Source organism: Haliaeetus leucocephalus, unplaced genomic scaffold (genome assembly GCF_000737465.1).
Source record: "Haliaeetus leucocephalus isolate CR32 unplaced genomic scaffold, Haliaeetus_leucocephalus-4.0 Scaffold848, whole genome shotgun sequence".
In the NCBI taxonomy this organism is placed as follows: Eukaryota; Metazoa; Chordata; class Aves; order Accipitriformes; family Accipitridae; genus Haliaeetus; species Haliaeetus leucocephalus.
Genome location: NW_010973284.1, coordinates 4,591,671 through 4,607,421, shown reverse-complemented (window position 1 = coordinate 4,607,421; position 15,751 = coordinate 4,591,671). Strand labels below are relative to the sequence as shown.

The 15,751-nt window shown below is 38.7% G+C and overlaps 1 protein-coding gene across 6 annotated transcripts in view; it reads right to left on the bottom strand.

Annotated features, from left to right (window-relative positions):
• ORC1 (origin recognition complex, subunit 1) overlaps positions 1 to 14,954 on the bottom strand; it is an 18,485-nt gene extending 3,531 nt beyond the window's left edge. For 2 of the 6 annotated variants that reach the window (XM_010582371.1, XM_010582376.1), the window contains exons 1-14: positions 14,869 to 14,941; positions 14,673 to 14,777; positions 14,161 to 14,288; positions 12,614 to 12,783; positions 11,823 to 12,198; positions 10,870 to 11,161; positions 8,993 to 9,097; positions 8,433 to 8,631; positions 7,259 to 7,365; positions 6,368 to 6,469; positions 5,697 to 5,868; positions 3,374 to 3,499; positions 2,455 to 2,604; positions 1,102 to 1,221 (exon numbers count right to left, since the gene is read on the bottom strand). In XM_010582371.1, the coding sequence (XP_010580673.1) occupies positions 1,102 to 1,221; positions 2,455 to 2,604; positions 3,374 to 3,499; positions 5,697 to 5,868; positions 6,368 to 6,469; positions 7,259 to 7,365; positions 8,433 to 8,631; positions 8,993 to 9,097; positions 10,870 to 11,161; positions 11,823 to 12,198; positions 12,614 to 12,783; positions 14,161 to 14,288; positions 14,673 to 14,761 (2,136 nt within the window). In that variant the 5' untranslated portion in view covers positions 14,762 to 14,777; positions 14,869 to 14,941. Of the gene's footprint in view, positions 1 to 1,101; positions 1,222 to 2,454; positions 2,605 to 3,373; positions 3,500 to 5,696; positions 5,869 to 6,367; positions 6,470 to 7,258; positions 7,366 to 8,432; positions 8,632 to 8,992; positions 9,098 to 10,869; positions 11,162 to 11,822; positions 12,199 to 12,613; positions 12,784 to 14,160; positions 14,289 to 14,672; positions 14,778 to 14,868 lie in introns of all 6 variants that reach the window. The other 4 variants (XM_010582374.1, XM_010582375.1, XM_010582372.1 and 1 more) reach the window with 4 other exon arrangements.
• Between the last annotated feature and the right edge of the window lie 797 nt (positions 14,955 to 15,751).

Sequence of the window (15,751 nt, the reverse complement as noted above, 5' to 3'; positions counted from 1 at the left end):
CCTCCTGTTTTTCCATACTCAATAGAATATTGATTTTAAGAGTACACTATTTTTTAGCAGGTCTCCAAGAAACATCTGGGATAGTGAATTTACACTTAAAAGTGCCTGAAAATTTTTAGGTGTCTGAAATTTCTGAAACTAAATACTTCTTAAAGCACCACTAGTGGTTTACAATTTTAAGAAAGCTATGAACATTCACAAGATATAGTACTGGCTTAGTTTTCCCAGTAGATGCTGATAACTTATGAAAGCCCTAGAACCCAGCTGGAGCCAAGAACGAGAAACCCTCCAGAAAATCTAATTGCAAGCTACTTTTCTAGATTTTCTGAAGAAAAAAAACATACTAGAAAAACACCGCAGATTATTCAGTCTGCAAAATTATCACTATTATTCTTACAAAAAGGTGGTTCCTTCATAACAAAACAAATGCTTATATTTACTTCTGACATTTATGAGTACTCCTTTTATAATACTACAATGATGCTTAGCAGGAAAAGTTTAAGTGTATACTGGTTGATGGATGTTCTAACATAATTTTAAGATTATTTTAATGTATAATTCCTAACATAAGACATTAAACAATGCATACATCTTAATTTGAGAAGCTTCTGATCCCCAATGCATTATTTATTTTTTGTACAGCTACTAAGACTGGCAACGGAACAGGTACTATTTATTATGCCAAGGCTTTAAACATCTTGAGAAAGAAAATGAATATGGATATTTCCCGCCACTAGTGGCATACTGGTGTTTTTTCAAGATCATCCAATGACTCACATTATGCCCAACACTGGAAGAAGCTGACTTATTATGCATTATCACGACTCTTGTTGTCATGCCTCCAGCTCTTAGAATATACTTCTGCCTTCTCAGAGTAGGTGGAAAAAGCAAGGACACTGCTTTAGCAATGTTTCCTGCTAAAATACCCTGTATACCTTGCAGAGAGCATAATGGATGATCCACTACTTACACCCCACTTGTCTCCAATATGTAACACAAACACAGAACCAGGTCTGAATACGTGCCAAAATTCTCCCCTGCTGCCCCCTGCCTCCTTCACTTAGTGCAACAGCAAAAGACATACATATGTACTTTTCTTACCTTTCTAGAAACCAGCTGAATTGCATCCTCTTCAAATGCCTTCATGCTGTTCAGTCTGGATGAAATAATTTGCTGTAACTGTTTGTAGGTGTAGGGCTGAAAGGACATTCTGGTAAGACCCTATAGTAAACAACAATAGAGTGAGAAACATTTGTAGCACTTGAAAACTCTCAGCTGCTCAAGCATAGCCTGTATAGTTAGTTTTATTTTCTCTGGTAGGAGCAATCTCTTTTTCATATCCTTCCCCTCCGAGTGATATGCTTTAATCAATTCTTCCACCTCATATTTGTGAAATATATGTGCAAATCCACAAAACTCTAAGTGAGGACCACTGGTTGGACCTCTCCACTGAAAGGCCTGAGGAGCAAGCACTATTAGAATTAAAGTTTCTCTTACAAAACTTGTAAACAAATCAGAGCCACCTAATACAAAAATCTTTTGATTACAATGGTTTACACTTTATTTTTTAATATAGTAACAGCAGAAGCTATGAAAAAATACTAATCTCTCCTTTAGCAAATCTGTATATATGTATACAGTCATACTATTGACTTGATGTCAGCAATCAGCCACGAATTAAAAATCTTCTGGCTCAAGCTAATAAAAACTGCTGTCAGATGAGGAGGACAGTCTATGTTATAGAAGGTACACTGCCTCCCATATTGTACAGGAGGCCTGAGTTTTGCATTTCTTATGCAAAAGTCTTCTCTCTTGTGACTATATGGACTCAGCTGATCTGCAGGTTTACGGGGTGGGGGAAAGCAATTCACACACCATGGAACTATTTTTGAGTCACAGAAGGATGGAGGCACAGAGCACTGGTCTTGCAAATAACTTCTCAGAGCAGTGATGAAGAGATGACCTAGGAAAATGTATTCAACACAGTTGTAGAGTGCATCTAACTTTCTGTCCAAAGGTATTCAACAAAGAAAAATCTACAAGCTTATGATGGCAAACAGAGAGAAGTAACTAGGTGCCTGGCATGAAAGGGGAAAGAGGAAGGGAAAACAGAGAAGAATTCTTCTGAACTCTAGAGTAAGCAGCTGAACCATGAAGCATGGCATTTGATTATCCAGATCTTAATATGTTTAAAAAGACATCTGCATTCTTAATTCATTCTTCCAATAACATAGTGTACTTACACAGCATAACATCTGATTAGCAAGCTGGCTCCTAAACTTAATTTTCTAAGATTTATGTGTTCATTATCAGCCCTCTGGAGAGAGAATTATAAAAGCACTGTTTAACATCTGATGTAACCAGTCCTACCCTTCTCCTGGATTACTTTTGACTGCATACAGTATTTAATCTGTTCTCATTTTACAGCATAGCAACAAAACTGCTAGGACATACCAGCCTGCTAGCTACTCTGTTCATCATTATTCTCTCTGGCAAGTCCATGGTGTTAGCAATGGCCAAGATGATTAACTTGGAGTGCTTCTGAGTTGGCCAGTCAAATAAATTGTACATCACATTCTGCTTCCGGGTCCACAGAAGATCAAGCTGCAGAGACAGAAAGAGAAGAATTAGACTGAAAAAGAATGGCCTTGGATTTGCAATATTTGATGGGGGTTTGAGAGTGCTAGCTCTGCCACAACAGACTTCTTATGTGATTCTGAACAAGCTGTCTCGGTTGTGTTTCCTCTATCCATCTACTAATAGGACTGCATTTTCTGAATTAGGACTCTAATCTCTTTTGGAAAAGCACAGGCCTACTAGATGCTTGAACAGTATTAATCACAGTAGAGTGATTAAACAGCTCGAGTTTTTAAACACTACTGTGATAGTAATACTACATCTAACAAGATTAAGACAGTCCATTTAAGACCCTGAATTAGCTTACAGCAAAAAATAAGTATGCATTTGTTTATCACTGAACATAGCACATTCAAGAAGTTTCAAAACTGGGTATGACTTATTTCACTGGGAGTTTGCTCACTGGAAAAGCAGCAGCTTCCAGACAATATACAGTTGAATTCTATGGTATTTAGGACTTGACAGAACAACTTGTTCTGTGACTTGGACCAAAACAAACCATAAAACCAATGTGAAATCCAAGGCAGAGAACAATATGGCAACAGGTTACTTGCCCATTTAAATTCAGTTTCCTAGTAAGGCCAAGAGGAACTCTTTGTGTCTTCTCTCCTAAGTCTATTCCTTTTAGACCACATATGATATACTCTAAGCATGTACAATTTGTCTTTTCCCATCCTCCAGCAACTCATTTCTTATGATACTTCAAGGAAAGGGAATGAAGGATTCTTTGTCTCACCTCATCCACTACCAGCACTGTAGTCTTCCTCTTTGGTCCAGATGTATTGAACAGTTTTGCCAAGAGTACTGCAGCATGGGTTGCTGTCACCTTCTGACCTGTCAGTAACTGGACAAGGATTAAACACTGTTGTAGGTTAATCACACCAAAACCCTGGAAATACAAAGTTTAACTCCTATTCTGTTTTAACTTTTCTCTAACATCAACACTAAACATCTGTTGGGTTTTTTTCCCCCCCGTGGCAGGGGGAGTAAAAAAAGAAAAAGTAGCTCGTAAGACACTCAAGGTCTACCAGAAACTGTCCATAAGGGAGAACAAAAATAAAAGAATACATAGCTAAAAAGAAAGGTCCTGCAATTTGTCTTATATATAGATTAAGAAATCCCGAACCCAGTCTCAGGAGGACTCTAAATGTAGCATACCTCAAGGGTGTCTCTGAACACAAGACACACACTGAAAACTTAAGTCAGTTGACAAGAATAGCCTGACTTCAGTGATCTTGGACTCCCATTAAAATATTAATGAATCAGCAGGATCTAGAACTAAATTTATTCAACTCTTAAGCTAAAAAAATACCTTCAACAAGAACTGCTTCTGCAATAATCTATGTTGTGTATCCTCCCTTGCAGGTCCAAAGATATACAGAAATTAAAGCATGACATTTCAAAATTACACTATATAAGCTGAATCAATTGTTCAACATAGTTCAGAGTCAAGCTGTAAAGTAAAGGGGAGATTGCATTTGAAAATTGTATTTGTTCTCCAGAATCCCTTAAAAACTGACCCAAGATTTCATAATTATTAAACAAGCTGGAGCATGACAATAATGTATAATCTAGACTTGTTTCGTGTATCCAATTCAGTCAGGACAGTCTGAATTAGTCATAAAATGCAGTTGGATCCCAGACGATCCTGATTCTACAGCTCTGGAACTGGGCATCCCATATACCACAGAGTTCAGTTTGCTGTGGTGGAACTGGCACACTTACTATACCCAGGTATTTAACCTTATCTCTCTCATCTGTTCAGGCCTTCCTGTCCCTGTTCCTTCTCTATAAACTTTCCTATGACAGTGACGTAACTGCAGTAGTGAACACTCCAGAATTTGCTTCTGTCATGCAAAGACATGTCAGCAAACTGGAGCTAGAGGCTGACCTGTGACAAGAGATACAGCAATCAGAAAAGTAGCAGCAGCCTAGCTAGGGTACTTGGATAACAGCTGAGGCAGAAGGTTTCAGAGAAATAAGTGGTTCATTTGACTGTGTGCTCCCCTGAAGGATATTTAACTGGGTTAACTTAAAGAGTTCAGGGTCCATGGGGAGCAACAAGTTTTACTTCCCAAGGCCTATTCTTTATTAATTTTAAAATTTTATGCTGAACAGGATAGGAACAAAGAATGTTAAAATACTTTAACATTACCATGAAAAGGTAATTGTCATGAAGCCTTTCACTATGCTACAGAAACACAGCAACCTGGCTACAAGACACTGTCAGCAAGACACTGTCTATGCTGGTTTGAGGAAATGATGCAAATATGTAAATTTAACTCCCAGCTATGAGGATAGGGGTATTAGAACAATGTATACCACTTCCTGCTCAGATGGAAGATGTCAAACTTAAATAAATGGAGCGTAAGTTTATAAGAAAATGCAATAGATGCTTCGGGAAACCATCATTTCATTTCCAAGTCACTGGCTTAAAGTTAGCCTAGACTGACAAAGGTATTGAGCAGTTACTGTATAATGCCTATTGGGTGATCTTAATCCAGTCCTCTGAAGGTTAATTCACACCCATATAAACGCAAGCACAGTCAGTAGTCCCAGATGAGATACTGCAGACGTTTGTCATGGAAACATGAAATACTGTATCGTTGACAGAGATGATCCCTCTTTAGCTGGATTGCTATGACAACATACCAATTAACCATTAAGACTCCCTTAGTAATTATTCTACTACTACACTGACTTCCAGAGTTGTCATCTCAGTAATTTTAAGCATACCTGTGCAGAAAAAGTTACAGAAGGGGAAAATATAAAAAGAATCTGGTTTAGATTTTTTTAAACCTGAGTGGATGTAATAAATCAGGCTATTTCCCAGCCACTGCCCTTATGCAGCTGAAAGCAAAATAGTTCAACAAGTTGGCCATGGCCTTAAGTTAATTATTTTTTAACCTGGTTCAGATAAAAGCATACAGTCTCTCAGAGGGACTACTTGGAAGTATCGATATGTTAAATGCCTTGAAAACTAACACATCGAGGATCTGATGGTAAAGTATAAGATCTCTTCTTTCAAACCAGAGAGCCATTGAGGAGGCTTTACTTACCTCTAGCATCTGCACGTAAGCTTGGTGAGGGTCAGTCAACTTCATGCCATTAATCTCTACAAACTGGAATGATGGCAGGTCATCATTTTCTGCAGCTTGCTGAAGACAGCGAATTACCTCATGAACAGTTGCAGTTTTACCTGTCCCAGGCACTCCAGAAATGTACATGCACCTACAAAAGGAGAACACCTTTTCAGCAGCCTGAGCAAAATGATAACACTCTTAGGATTAGTGTGCTGGAATGCCTGAGTTCTGAGACCAGCATTGAATACTACTCCTCTCAATTCAGGCAATTCCCTATATTTCAGTTACTTTATTTGCAAACTGGGACACGTAACACACTGGAAGATCATGAGGATTGTTATTATTACTGAAGCAATTAACAACCTAAAATACTTTATACATGTAATTTACCTCTTCAAAAAAGAAAAAAAGGTTTCCCAGACATCTAAAACTGACTAGTTATACTTTGGTCTGTAATTTGAATCTGTACAATCCACATTATTTCTATGCACAATCCTTCTTAAGGAAGAAAAATACTAGGAAAATTCAGCTAGGAACCTTAATTCAGCCAAATGATAACTTTTTAAATAAAAGGAGCGTTGATTGTCTGACTGCTGTTATGCCATAGGTAGATGTTATCTTGGTTACAGTCTCACCAACAAACTTACCCTCCTGTACCATCAATAAGTTTGCTTTCCACAAAGTTATAGATATCCTGGAATTCTTCCTCACGACAAGGCAGACATTCTGGGATAGCAGAAACATGCAGCCTTTTGATTAAAAAAGAAAAGGAAAATTGAAATAGGAGGTCCAAAGTTTGCATTTTCACAGTTCTACCTGAAAGGCCTACTGAGGAAAACAAAGAGCCAGACGCTCCACCTTTCACAGTTGTATGTAGTTTTCCAAATCTCTCCCACGTACTTTAAATCTGAACACCAATGTCAAGTATCCCAAAAGAAATAGCCTAGTCTCTTTATATGTGCTTTTAAGTTTTCAGAGGACTGAACAGTCATCTTCATAAACAAACACCATGAATATGCAGCAATAAAGAACTAGCTGTTTTAATTCACAAAAAATTTGTAAGTCAATGTAGAGGTAGGATAAAACAGATGAGACTGCTTATAGGAAATTGAAAAAACTAAAACTCAGTTTGAAAGATACAGTCAATCCTGAATGCATTTTTTTTTTCCACTGAAGATTTACAACAATACCTGTAAAGCTTTTTCACACACTAAGAGGAAACAGATACTGTACCTTTACAATCTAAAGCTAGTAAGAGAGGATCTTTGTTTTTCTATTGTTGCACAGAATAAAGACAGATACCTAATTCTGAAGAACTTAGCACAGACTGGTTACAAAAATTTGGAATTGTAAATACTACTAGTATTTGCAAATCTAGTATTGTGCTGTAAATTCATAAATGCTCTTCTGGTATCAAAACACAGACTTTTACCAAATTTATTCAATATGATAAAGATGACATTTCCCTATTTCAGCATAGCCTACTGCTCTGCATAGCCGACACAACAAGATGATTTCCTCCCTTGAGCACACATTACCTTAATCTGGCTTCTTCTAGTATACTGGCTGGTTTCTGTGCTTCATGGTTGCGCCTAGGAATTTCAGGAGTTGCATTCCGGGGTGTCTTGGGTGTTCCTGGTAAAGGCTACAAAGAAAAGTTAGAACCTAAACTAGATTTTCTACATATGGCAATTTCTCTTGAAGACTGATCCTTCATACAAGTTTCCCAAACATTACTGAAGCACAAAGACTACCTAGGGATGCCAGAGGACAAGCTGGAAAGAAAAACAGTCTTTACAGAGGGAATTACCAAACAAGCCTCATAGTCTTTTCTTCCTAAAGGGAAAAAAGAAACTGGAAAGAGGGTAGTAACAAAGACAATTACAGCTTTTAATAGTCTGAAGAATTTTTAAATTGTCTATTCCTTTCTAAAGTGCTGTGTTATAAAGTGATCTGGTTCTTAAGAAACAGCAAGCAACTAGAAATTGATCTATCTGAATTTCCTTGTCCAAACAAAAAAAAGCCATACAATATCGTAATTATTTTTCGTTGCTGTGCTTACAAGTTCTAGTTACACTAGGATTTCTGTGCTAGATATTTCATAAACACAGTGTAAAAATTAGCCACTGACAGCATGTACTGGCTATAGTGCCGAAAACAGTCTTAACAAGTCAGGCCTAACATTCACATAGCCTGGTATCCCATCTCCATCAGCAGCCAGGACACTATGAGAAACTGCTGGCCAAACTCTTTGGTGTGGCCATGAACACTGTAGAGCATCCCTTTTGCGTCGGTAACCATTGGTAAGCTTTCAAGAATCAGGACAGCTCTACTGCCCAGCACAAAGTTGGTCTTATGGCTTTCTGCTATACATAGATTGCACTCAATAAAAACTATATAGAACTAAAATGTCTCTGCGCAGCTTACAATAAAAGTAAAAATGGTGGCCATAAACGTATTCATCAGTTTGGCTCCAGCCCAATCCAACATTTTCCCCGTTTAGGCTAGAGTTTTCTGATCAACATTTTCACAACATTCACAATATGCAAGTGTTTTATACATTCACATAACCTACTCATATCAAAGATTGTATGAATCAAGAAAATGTTTCATTAAAAGCTAAGGGGTTCAGACACTTGATGGTGGTCCACAGCCATCAAGCATTCAAATAATTGCCTCAAATAACAGCAGCCCCTTTATATAGAACCTTACAGTTTTCTTCAGGGTCTTAGGAGTGTGAACTGAAGACTTCCTTGAAGATTTTGGGGTGCTGAGCATTCTGCTTGATTTAGTTTTCTTTTCTGGTGTACAGAGCACATCATTGTCCTCTTCTTCACTACTTGAAGAGTAAGAGCTGTCTGAGCTAGATAGAAAATCCTCTTCCTGGTTCAACTCCAGTGTATTTAATATGCTATGAGAAACAGAAATGACAGTAGTTTTAAAAAAATACATACAACTCTACACAGTACTAAGTATCATTTGTACATTTTCAGCTTTTTCTGTAGTTAAATGGAATCAGCAAGCCAACATATTTTCCACTTGAGCTGTTCATTTTCCATGGCTACTTAGTAGACTCGTTTAAAGGAAGTCAGTTTTCTGATGAACACCATGAGTCAGCTTTAAGTTTCTGAACATAAGACAGTTTTCACTCATACCGCAATTAAGCTGTGCTTCTAGAACCATTTGCATTTCAATATTAAGCTAGACAAACAGTCAAGGCTTCAAGCTATCAATAGCGATCTGAATAAGATATCACGGATGCAAAAGTTTACCTGACTTGCTCTGCAATGAGAGCGCTTGTTTTCTGTGCACATATTCTACGAGAACGAGGGGTCGATACAGGGCTCTGACTACCCAGTTCCTGATGTCCAATTGAACTGTAAAGAAAGAACACAAAGCTATTTGTATTTCCTCGTTGCATCACACTTGTAAAGATGGAGAGGCGGCCTTTCAAACTTCAGGCTCAATTGTTATGGCTGTCAATCCAGCACAAATTCTCATTTACAGTTATTTACAGATTGGCTATAGCATGGACACCAGCAGCACAATTTCCCCTCTTGCACCCTCTCTTCAATATATGTTTGCCAAGAAAAAAAAACCGAAACCACAAAATATTTACTATAGTTCATTCATGGTCTGTACTGTAAAGATTTTTATGATAAAGTGTTTCTATAAAGCTCTGTGAACCAGCTGAGGAAAGCTGCTAAGTCTAAAGAGAGGACCTGAGTCCATACAAGTCAGAGTTGCTAGCTGACCTGTGGTGCTGTGACAACAGCAACTGCACTAGCATTAGTTCAAAACAGATGTCTCTGATATGGGCCCTATCAACGTTATACCAGCTTGTTTCCTGATGCACCCTCAGCTGGCAACAGCTATTTATTTCAGCTTGACTAACAGCTGTTGCACATTAACAGCTTTCCCTCACTTCCCCAGTTAGACACATATACATCAGCAAAGAGCACCAAACAGATGCTGATATAGTTGAATTAACAGCCAAATTATTTTGCAAATATAACACTGCCAAACAGAAGGGACAGGGGCTTAAAACACTAGTGTTTGTTTGTTTGGTTGTGGGTTTTTGGTGTTTGGTTTTTTTGTTGGGGTTTTTTGTTTGTTTGTTTTTTAAGAGAAAACAAATATGATTTTCTTCAAGCATCTCTGATCTGCCCTTTGGAGTAAATTTTTCTACTTGTGTTTTGAGATTCCTTGGTTGTCTTTTTAGGCATCTCTTCATCCCTACCACTGAAACCCTTTACTGTTAATACAACTTTTCTATTAGTTCAGAGGACACAGTGAGATGAATTACTTTATTTGTAGACAGTTCTCAAATTTTTTTTAGATCTGTAAATACCATTAAAATGCCATTACCTTATCAATGGAAAGTAAATTTCTTTTGCTATACAATAAGTGACAAAAATGGGGTGCAGATCCACTAAGTATTGCACCAACATCTTTACTCTGAAAGGAGGAATACGACTTGCAATATTTTTATACAAGAAGGTCTGATCCATTCTCCTCCTGTCCCAGCTTAATGCCATTTTTAGAGGCTGGGTGAAGATGTACTTAAACAATTATGCTTTTTGAGCTTTGATTTCTTTTCTACATAAAAATTATCATGAAAGTATACGTACAATTACCATGGGAACTCTCATGAGGCCAATCGCATCCCTCCCTATAGTTGAGCATATCTCAATAGTTGTCACAAGTAGGGCACATTTGAGCCTGTGTGTGACATACCTACAGCGACTGCAGAGAAACAGATTTTTACCCATGCTGATGGGTACAAACCATAATGATCAATATGGCTTCAGTTCCCTTTCATATCATCCTACCATTCCCTTTTCCAACCTCTTTTCTCTCTTCTTGTAACCACAAACTGATTGTGTCCATCTTAAAAGCCAACTCCTTTTATGATCTCCCCAATCATTCATTCACCTCCAGGTAACACACTTTCTAGAGGTTTACCACAGTACACTTGTAACTATTTAGGCTATCACCTTCTCTCAGTGATCTCAACAGGCAAAATGTAGTACACAGAGAGATTTCACCTGCTTTTCTCTCCAGAAGTCTTTCATAAATGTGCTTTAAGGGACATACATACAAATAGAAACCCCATACAAAAGTAATTATAAAAAAAGTTATCACTTACCATATAATGTCATATTCCCTATTAAGATTCTTGTCTTTCTCACTGGAGTCTTTGACCTTACTATAGGGGGATAATCGTATTGGATCACTAAATGTCTGCCAGTGCTCTGCAGTATCAAACTTTGACTTATCACTGGCACAAGGCATTTTTGGTGGTGAGCCTAAAATGCCAGTGAATTTCACTTTTCTTTTAGTAGCTGATGGTTCTAATGGTACTATAGCATCACAGTCATCATCCAAAAGTTCCAAAACTTCACATCCCAGGAGCCTGCCTTTAGAAGATCTTGTGGGACCTAGGAATCAAGAGCAAAGTGAACTTTTGTCAGGCTTTAATATGGCTGGTTTGGTTAACTTTCAGAAGGCATGGTACAACTGGCTCAGTGGCTGTCAGTTAGATGACAGGAGATAGCATTACACTCCAGGAACAAGAAACTGAATCACTAGAAGGCACATGCTTCCTCTAAAAAGATGAACAAATAGAATACAAACTGATTTTTTTCAGTTTTCTAACCTGCCTCCATCACTTACAGCTTTACTCAGGCTCCAGTTTGAAAATATTGCACGTTACATAGGATGAAATGTGCTTATTCAACCAGCCCAATGGAAACATTCTAGCACACCATTAGTCAGAAGTTTAAAAAAAGTGAGACATTCTGAGGTCAAGTTAGGCTGACTGGTAGCATTTCAGCCAAGAAGTACTTTAATTTAGACTTACCAGTTACAAATAAAACATTTGCAACAGCAATTGGATATAAGCAGTACAGTTGCTTGAAATAACAGACATAAGACAAACAACTGATGCACCCAGAAGGCTTGGGCTAACTCCAAAGCCTGAATAAGGCAGCTAAAAACACTGATGTTGAATATTACCATTGTTTGAACTACCCAAAATGAAGAGGTGCAAAACATTACATTCAATACTACCAGATGGACAGAATATTGCCATATACATACTGTTTAACTGTAACTTCTTCCTTGCTGTTGGAGTTCTCATGCCATTAGCCACTCTTTGCGAATGTCTCTCCTTAGCAAGGGAGGACTTGGAAGCAGAATGTTTTGATTCTATTTCCAACTCTACATTTTTTGGTTTTGTGGCACTCCGAACAACACTTTCTCTCTCTTTTTTCAGGGGGGAAATGATGTCCAAAGGAATAAATGAGTTTGAAGAGTTTGAGATGCCACCTCCTTTCTTGTTAGCTTCTTTCAGCTTCGAGAATGCATCAGGGGACAAAGCCTTAAAGCATTTCCCATCCCAAGACTGTTTTACATAAAAACTTTGTTCCTTGTTTAATGTAATAGGTAGTTCCTCCCCTAGATGTAGTGGTATTACCTGTAAAAACAGAAAATACCAAAATACACATACCTCAGCATTTATTTAGCATTCAACTATTTTCTTAGCATGCAACTATTTTCTATTCACAGATCTTATTACTGGAACTCATGCAATCCTTCATTATAGAGGGCAACACCTTCAACCTACATTTACACTAGCATAGGTTTATTGCACTACAGGACTCCCATTCATATTACTTCTTTCCATGCAAACCTCTAAATGAGCTGGCTGCCAACAACCAAAGGGATGGAGGAAAGAGAATATCAACAGTTTTCAATTATCCTATGTTAACTGCATTAACAAATACACATCACACATTTGGTTTGCAAGGGTGCTGCACTGTTCTATTATGCTTTTCAAATTGTTTCTGTTTCTTTCTTCCCTCTATGTGCAGGGGGGTTGCAGTACATACCATGACACTTTTAATAATGGTCTCCACAGCTATATCAGTGTCATAGCCAGGAACTTGATCAAAAAACACCTCTTGGGGAGAAACCTCTCTTTTAAGTAGTTTACGTTTATTCGGAGGTATCTCTGTAATATGAGAGAACCACTGCACAACTGCATGTTTCTGCTGACCACCTGTAACAATGAAAAAAAGTCAGTGAACATTAAGAATTTTATTGTATTGCAAACAGTTATTACCAGACCTCGATGACTTCCGCTGAAATGCCATCAAGGATAGAAATCCTCCCTGGATCCAGGTGAGAAAGCATCCGATAAGATATTACAATTCCCATTTTCTAAGCCAAATTAAAAATGTTTGATTTCAGAATTTTAAGGACTAGGATAACACACCTACATAGGGTCTCAATCACAAAATACCTGGAGACCAGCTCCAGACCATCAGTTCACTATCACAAATGAAGAAGTTCCTTATTTGCATAAATGTGATCTAATCAAACTCCACTAATCAAAAGCAGCAACAGAAAAGGAGAACTGAGAAATTTCAGAACATTTGTAATGTCAATGTCATTTTAGAAGTGAGCCAGAAACATATTTATTCACTGCCTAACAAACCAGAGAATCTTGCTGTTGAAAGGATATCTAGGAGAAAGGCTGAAAAAACACTACAAACAGATTAAGCGTGAAGAGAGTTAAAAGAAACATTTGGAACATATTATAATTGACTGTTAAGTTACTCTCTACAATTTAAGACATTCAGCTTTGAATGAAAACAAAGCCATACATCTTTAACAAATTTGTCAGATATATACAACAAAAGGAAAATCTTGTTTTCAGGGAAGCTTCATATGTTTTATTCCAGCATGAAAAGAATATTCATTTATGTTACAACAAATGTGCATTAATAAAAAATAAGCTGGAGTGATATGTATTTATGTTTAAAAAAAGTAAAGAAATTTTAAAAACCTCAAAACATTACTATGATGGCCCAAAACAAACAACAAAAGCTATTCAAAGTCAGACATAGCTAATGAGTAGTTTCTAATTCAGACTCAGACATAGTCTTTGTATCACTCACCTTCCATGATTTATCTTTTCATATCTATCTCTATAAACAAGTAGTTCTACAAGGGACAGAAATAATAAGCCCCATTTATTCAGCCTTGTACCTTATCACTATATTACCCGATGTCTAATAAAGATGCAAGTTCCAGAGCTGCAGTGCTCTTGCTCCATTTGGATTATCCAACCTCTAAATAAAGCATATGCTCACACTGTCTTCCTCAAGAACCATTTCTTTTAAATTAGACAAGTAAGCAAAAAAGATTGTAAGAATGTAACGTCTTAAGCTCTCTGTTTATCTATCAAATTTAGTTGAAATTAGCCATCAGTCCCAAATATTTGGGGAGCATGTGAATAGATGCAGCAATTACCAAAGCCTAATTTCCTTAAAAAATTATGCCAGTGATATAGCATTACTGCTAACTACATCCCCATGAAATAGGTAACGATTTAAGATTTCTCAGATAAGTAGTAAATTTTTATTTCTCTTACCATCTTCATATAAATCCAGGAGTTGTGCCACAAAAGGCTGATCTGCATTCTCCCCTTCTACTAAAATAAAGTTGCCAAGTTGTATACAGGTTTCTGTTCTGCTTCTTTCTGATGTGATAAGGATTCCCCTAGAAAGGGATACAGGCATGCACATTAACAGGATTTCATATTCTTCATAATTCACACATCGTTAAAGCTGATGGCCTGTCACTTTCACAGCTAGTTAAGCCCCCTCTTGCAAAACTTACAATTTAGTTTCCCGATTCAAAGCTTTCATATATGTTTTAATTAGACAGTTAACACTTATTCGCAGATTTGGTTAAATGCTTTTGTCTACACATTATACAATTTATAATTCAAGAGCTTTGTGAGAACATTTTTGTTATACACATGCCTCAAAACCTTACTTGTATTCTCACTTACTGCCACATTAACCTAAACGATGTAAGAAAGGCAAAGAAACCTTCATTGATTAAGTTTCCCTGGACAAGCCAGAAATAAACTTTACTTACTTGTACCGGGAAGTCCTCAGTTTTCTGTCTGAGCTCAGGGGTTTTCCATACCAGGAGTAGATAACTTTGCTTTGCTGCCGGGTGTTCATGATTCCCAAGGAAAAGCTAAAACAAATAAACAAGCAATTTTTTTTATCATCATTATTTAAAAATGAAAGCAGGGAAAGACTCAAGATGGCCAGATACATAGAAATACCGTCAATTGTTTCAGTGTGTAAGAAGAACGCGGCACGCACCGGTCGGTTCAGCGAAGCCTCCCTTCCCCGAAGCCTCCAGGCGCCTCTCCCCTGAGGGAGGAGAAAAAAGGAAAAACGTTCAGCAGCGGCTTTTTCTTCAATTCCTTTTTTTTTTTTGTCACGTCCAGCGCTGGACTAACGCACCCGACAAACGTGCGATCCCCTTTGTTGTTACCGGCTACTTCGCTTATTCCCAGAGGAGGTCCATCAGCTACTCTCCGCTTACGAGCAAGCCCTCGCCCTCCGCCGGGCTGCCCTCGGGGCCGGCCACCCGCCGCCATGGCCGGGGCACACCGCCGGCCGTTCTCAGACTATGCCTTACTGGTTTTCGCCCAGACCCCACAGCGACCAGGCGGCTGAGACCGTCACGAACATTTCGCTTGCGCTCAGTTTTTACGGTTGGGGGTTTGGGGAGTATTTTTGTTTGTTTGGGTTTGGTTTTGTTTTTTTCCAAGTAAGATTTTTTTTTTTTTTCCTTCTGGAAACAGGGCGCAAGGCTCAGGAAAACGACACGCACACAGAGCCGTTCTCCCCTCGCCCAGTTTAAACGAGGCAACAAAAACCTCAGGCAGGACTCCGCCTCAGGGAGCCCGCTCCCCGCCCCGAGCTACTACCCGCTTCCCAGGCGGCCTGCGGGGCCACGGCGTCGGAAGGCGCCCATTAGCCCCGCCGGGTCGGACCCGCGGAGAGACGCCGAGGTGCTCCACCACCTCCCCAGAGCCTCTAACCCGGCCGCCCCCCGCCTCACGGGCCGCAGGGCCGAGGCCAACTCACCGCGGCGGCGGCAGCGCGAGCTCCTGCCCAGCGCTGGGATAGAATTTCGCGCCAAAGCCCGGCCGGAGC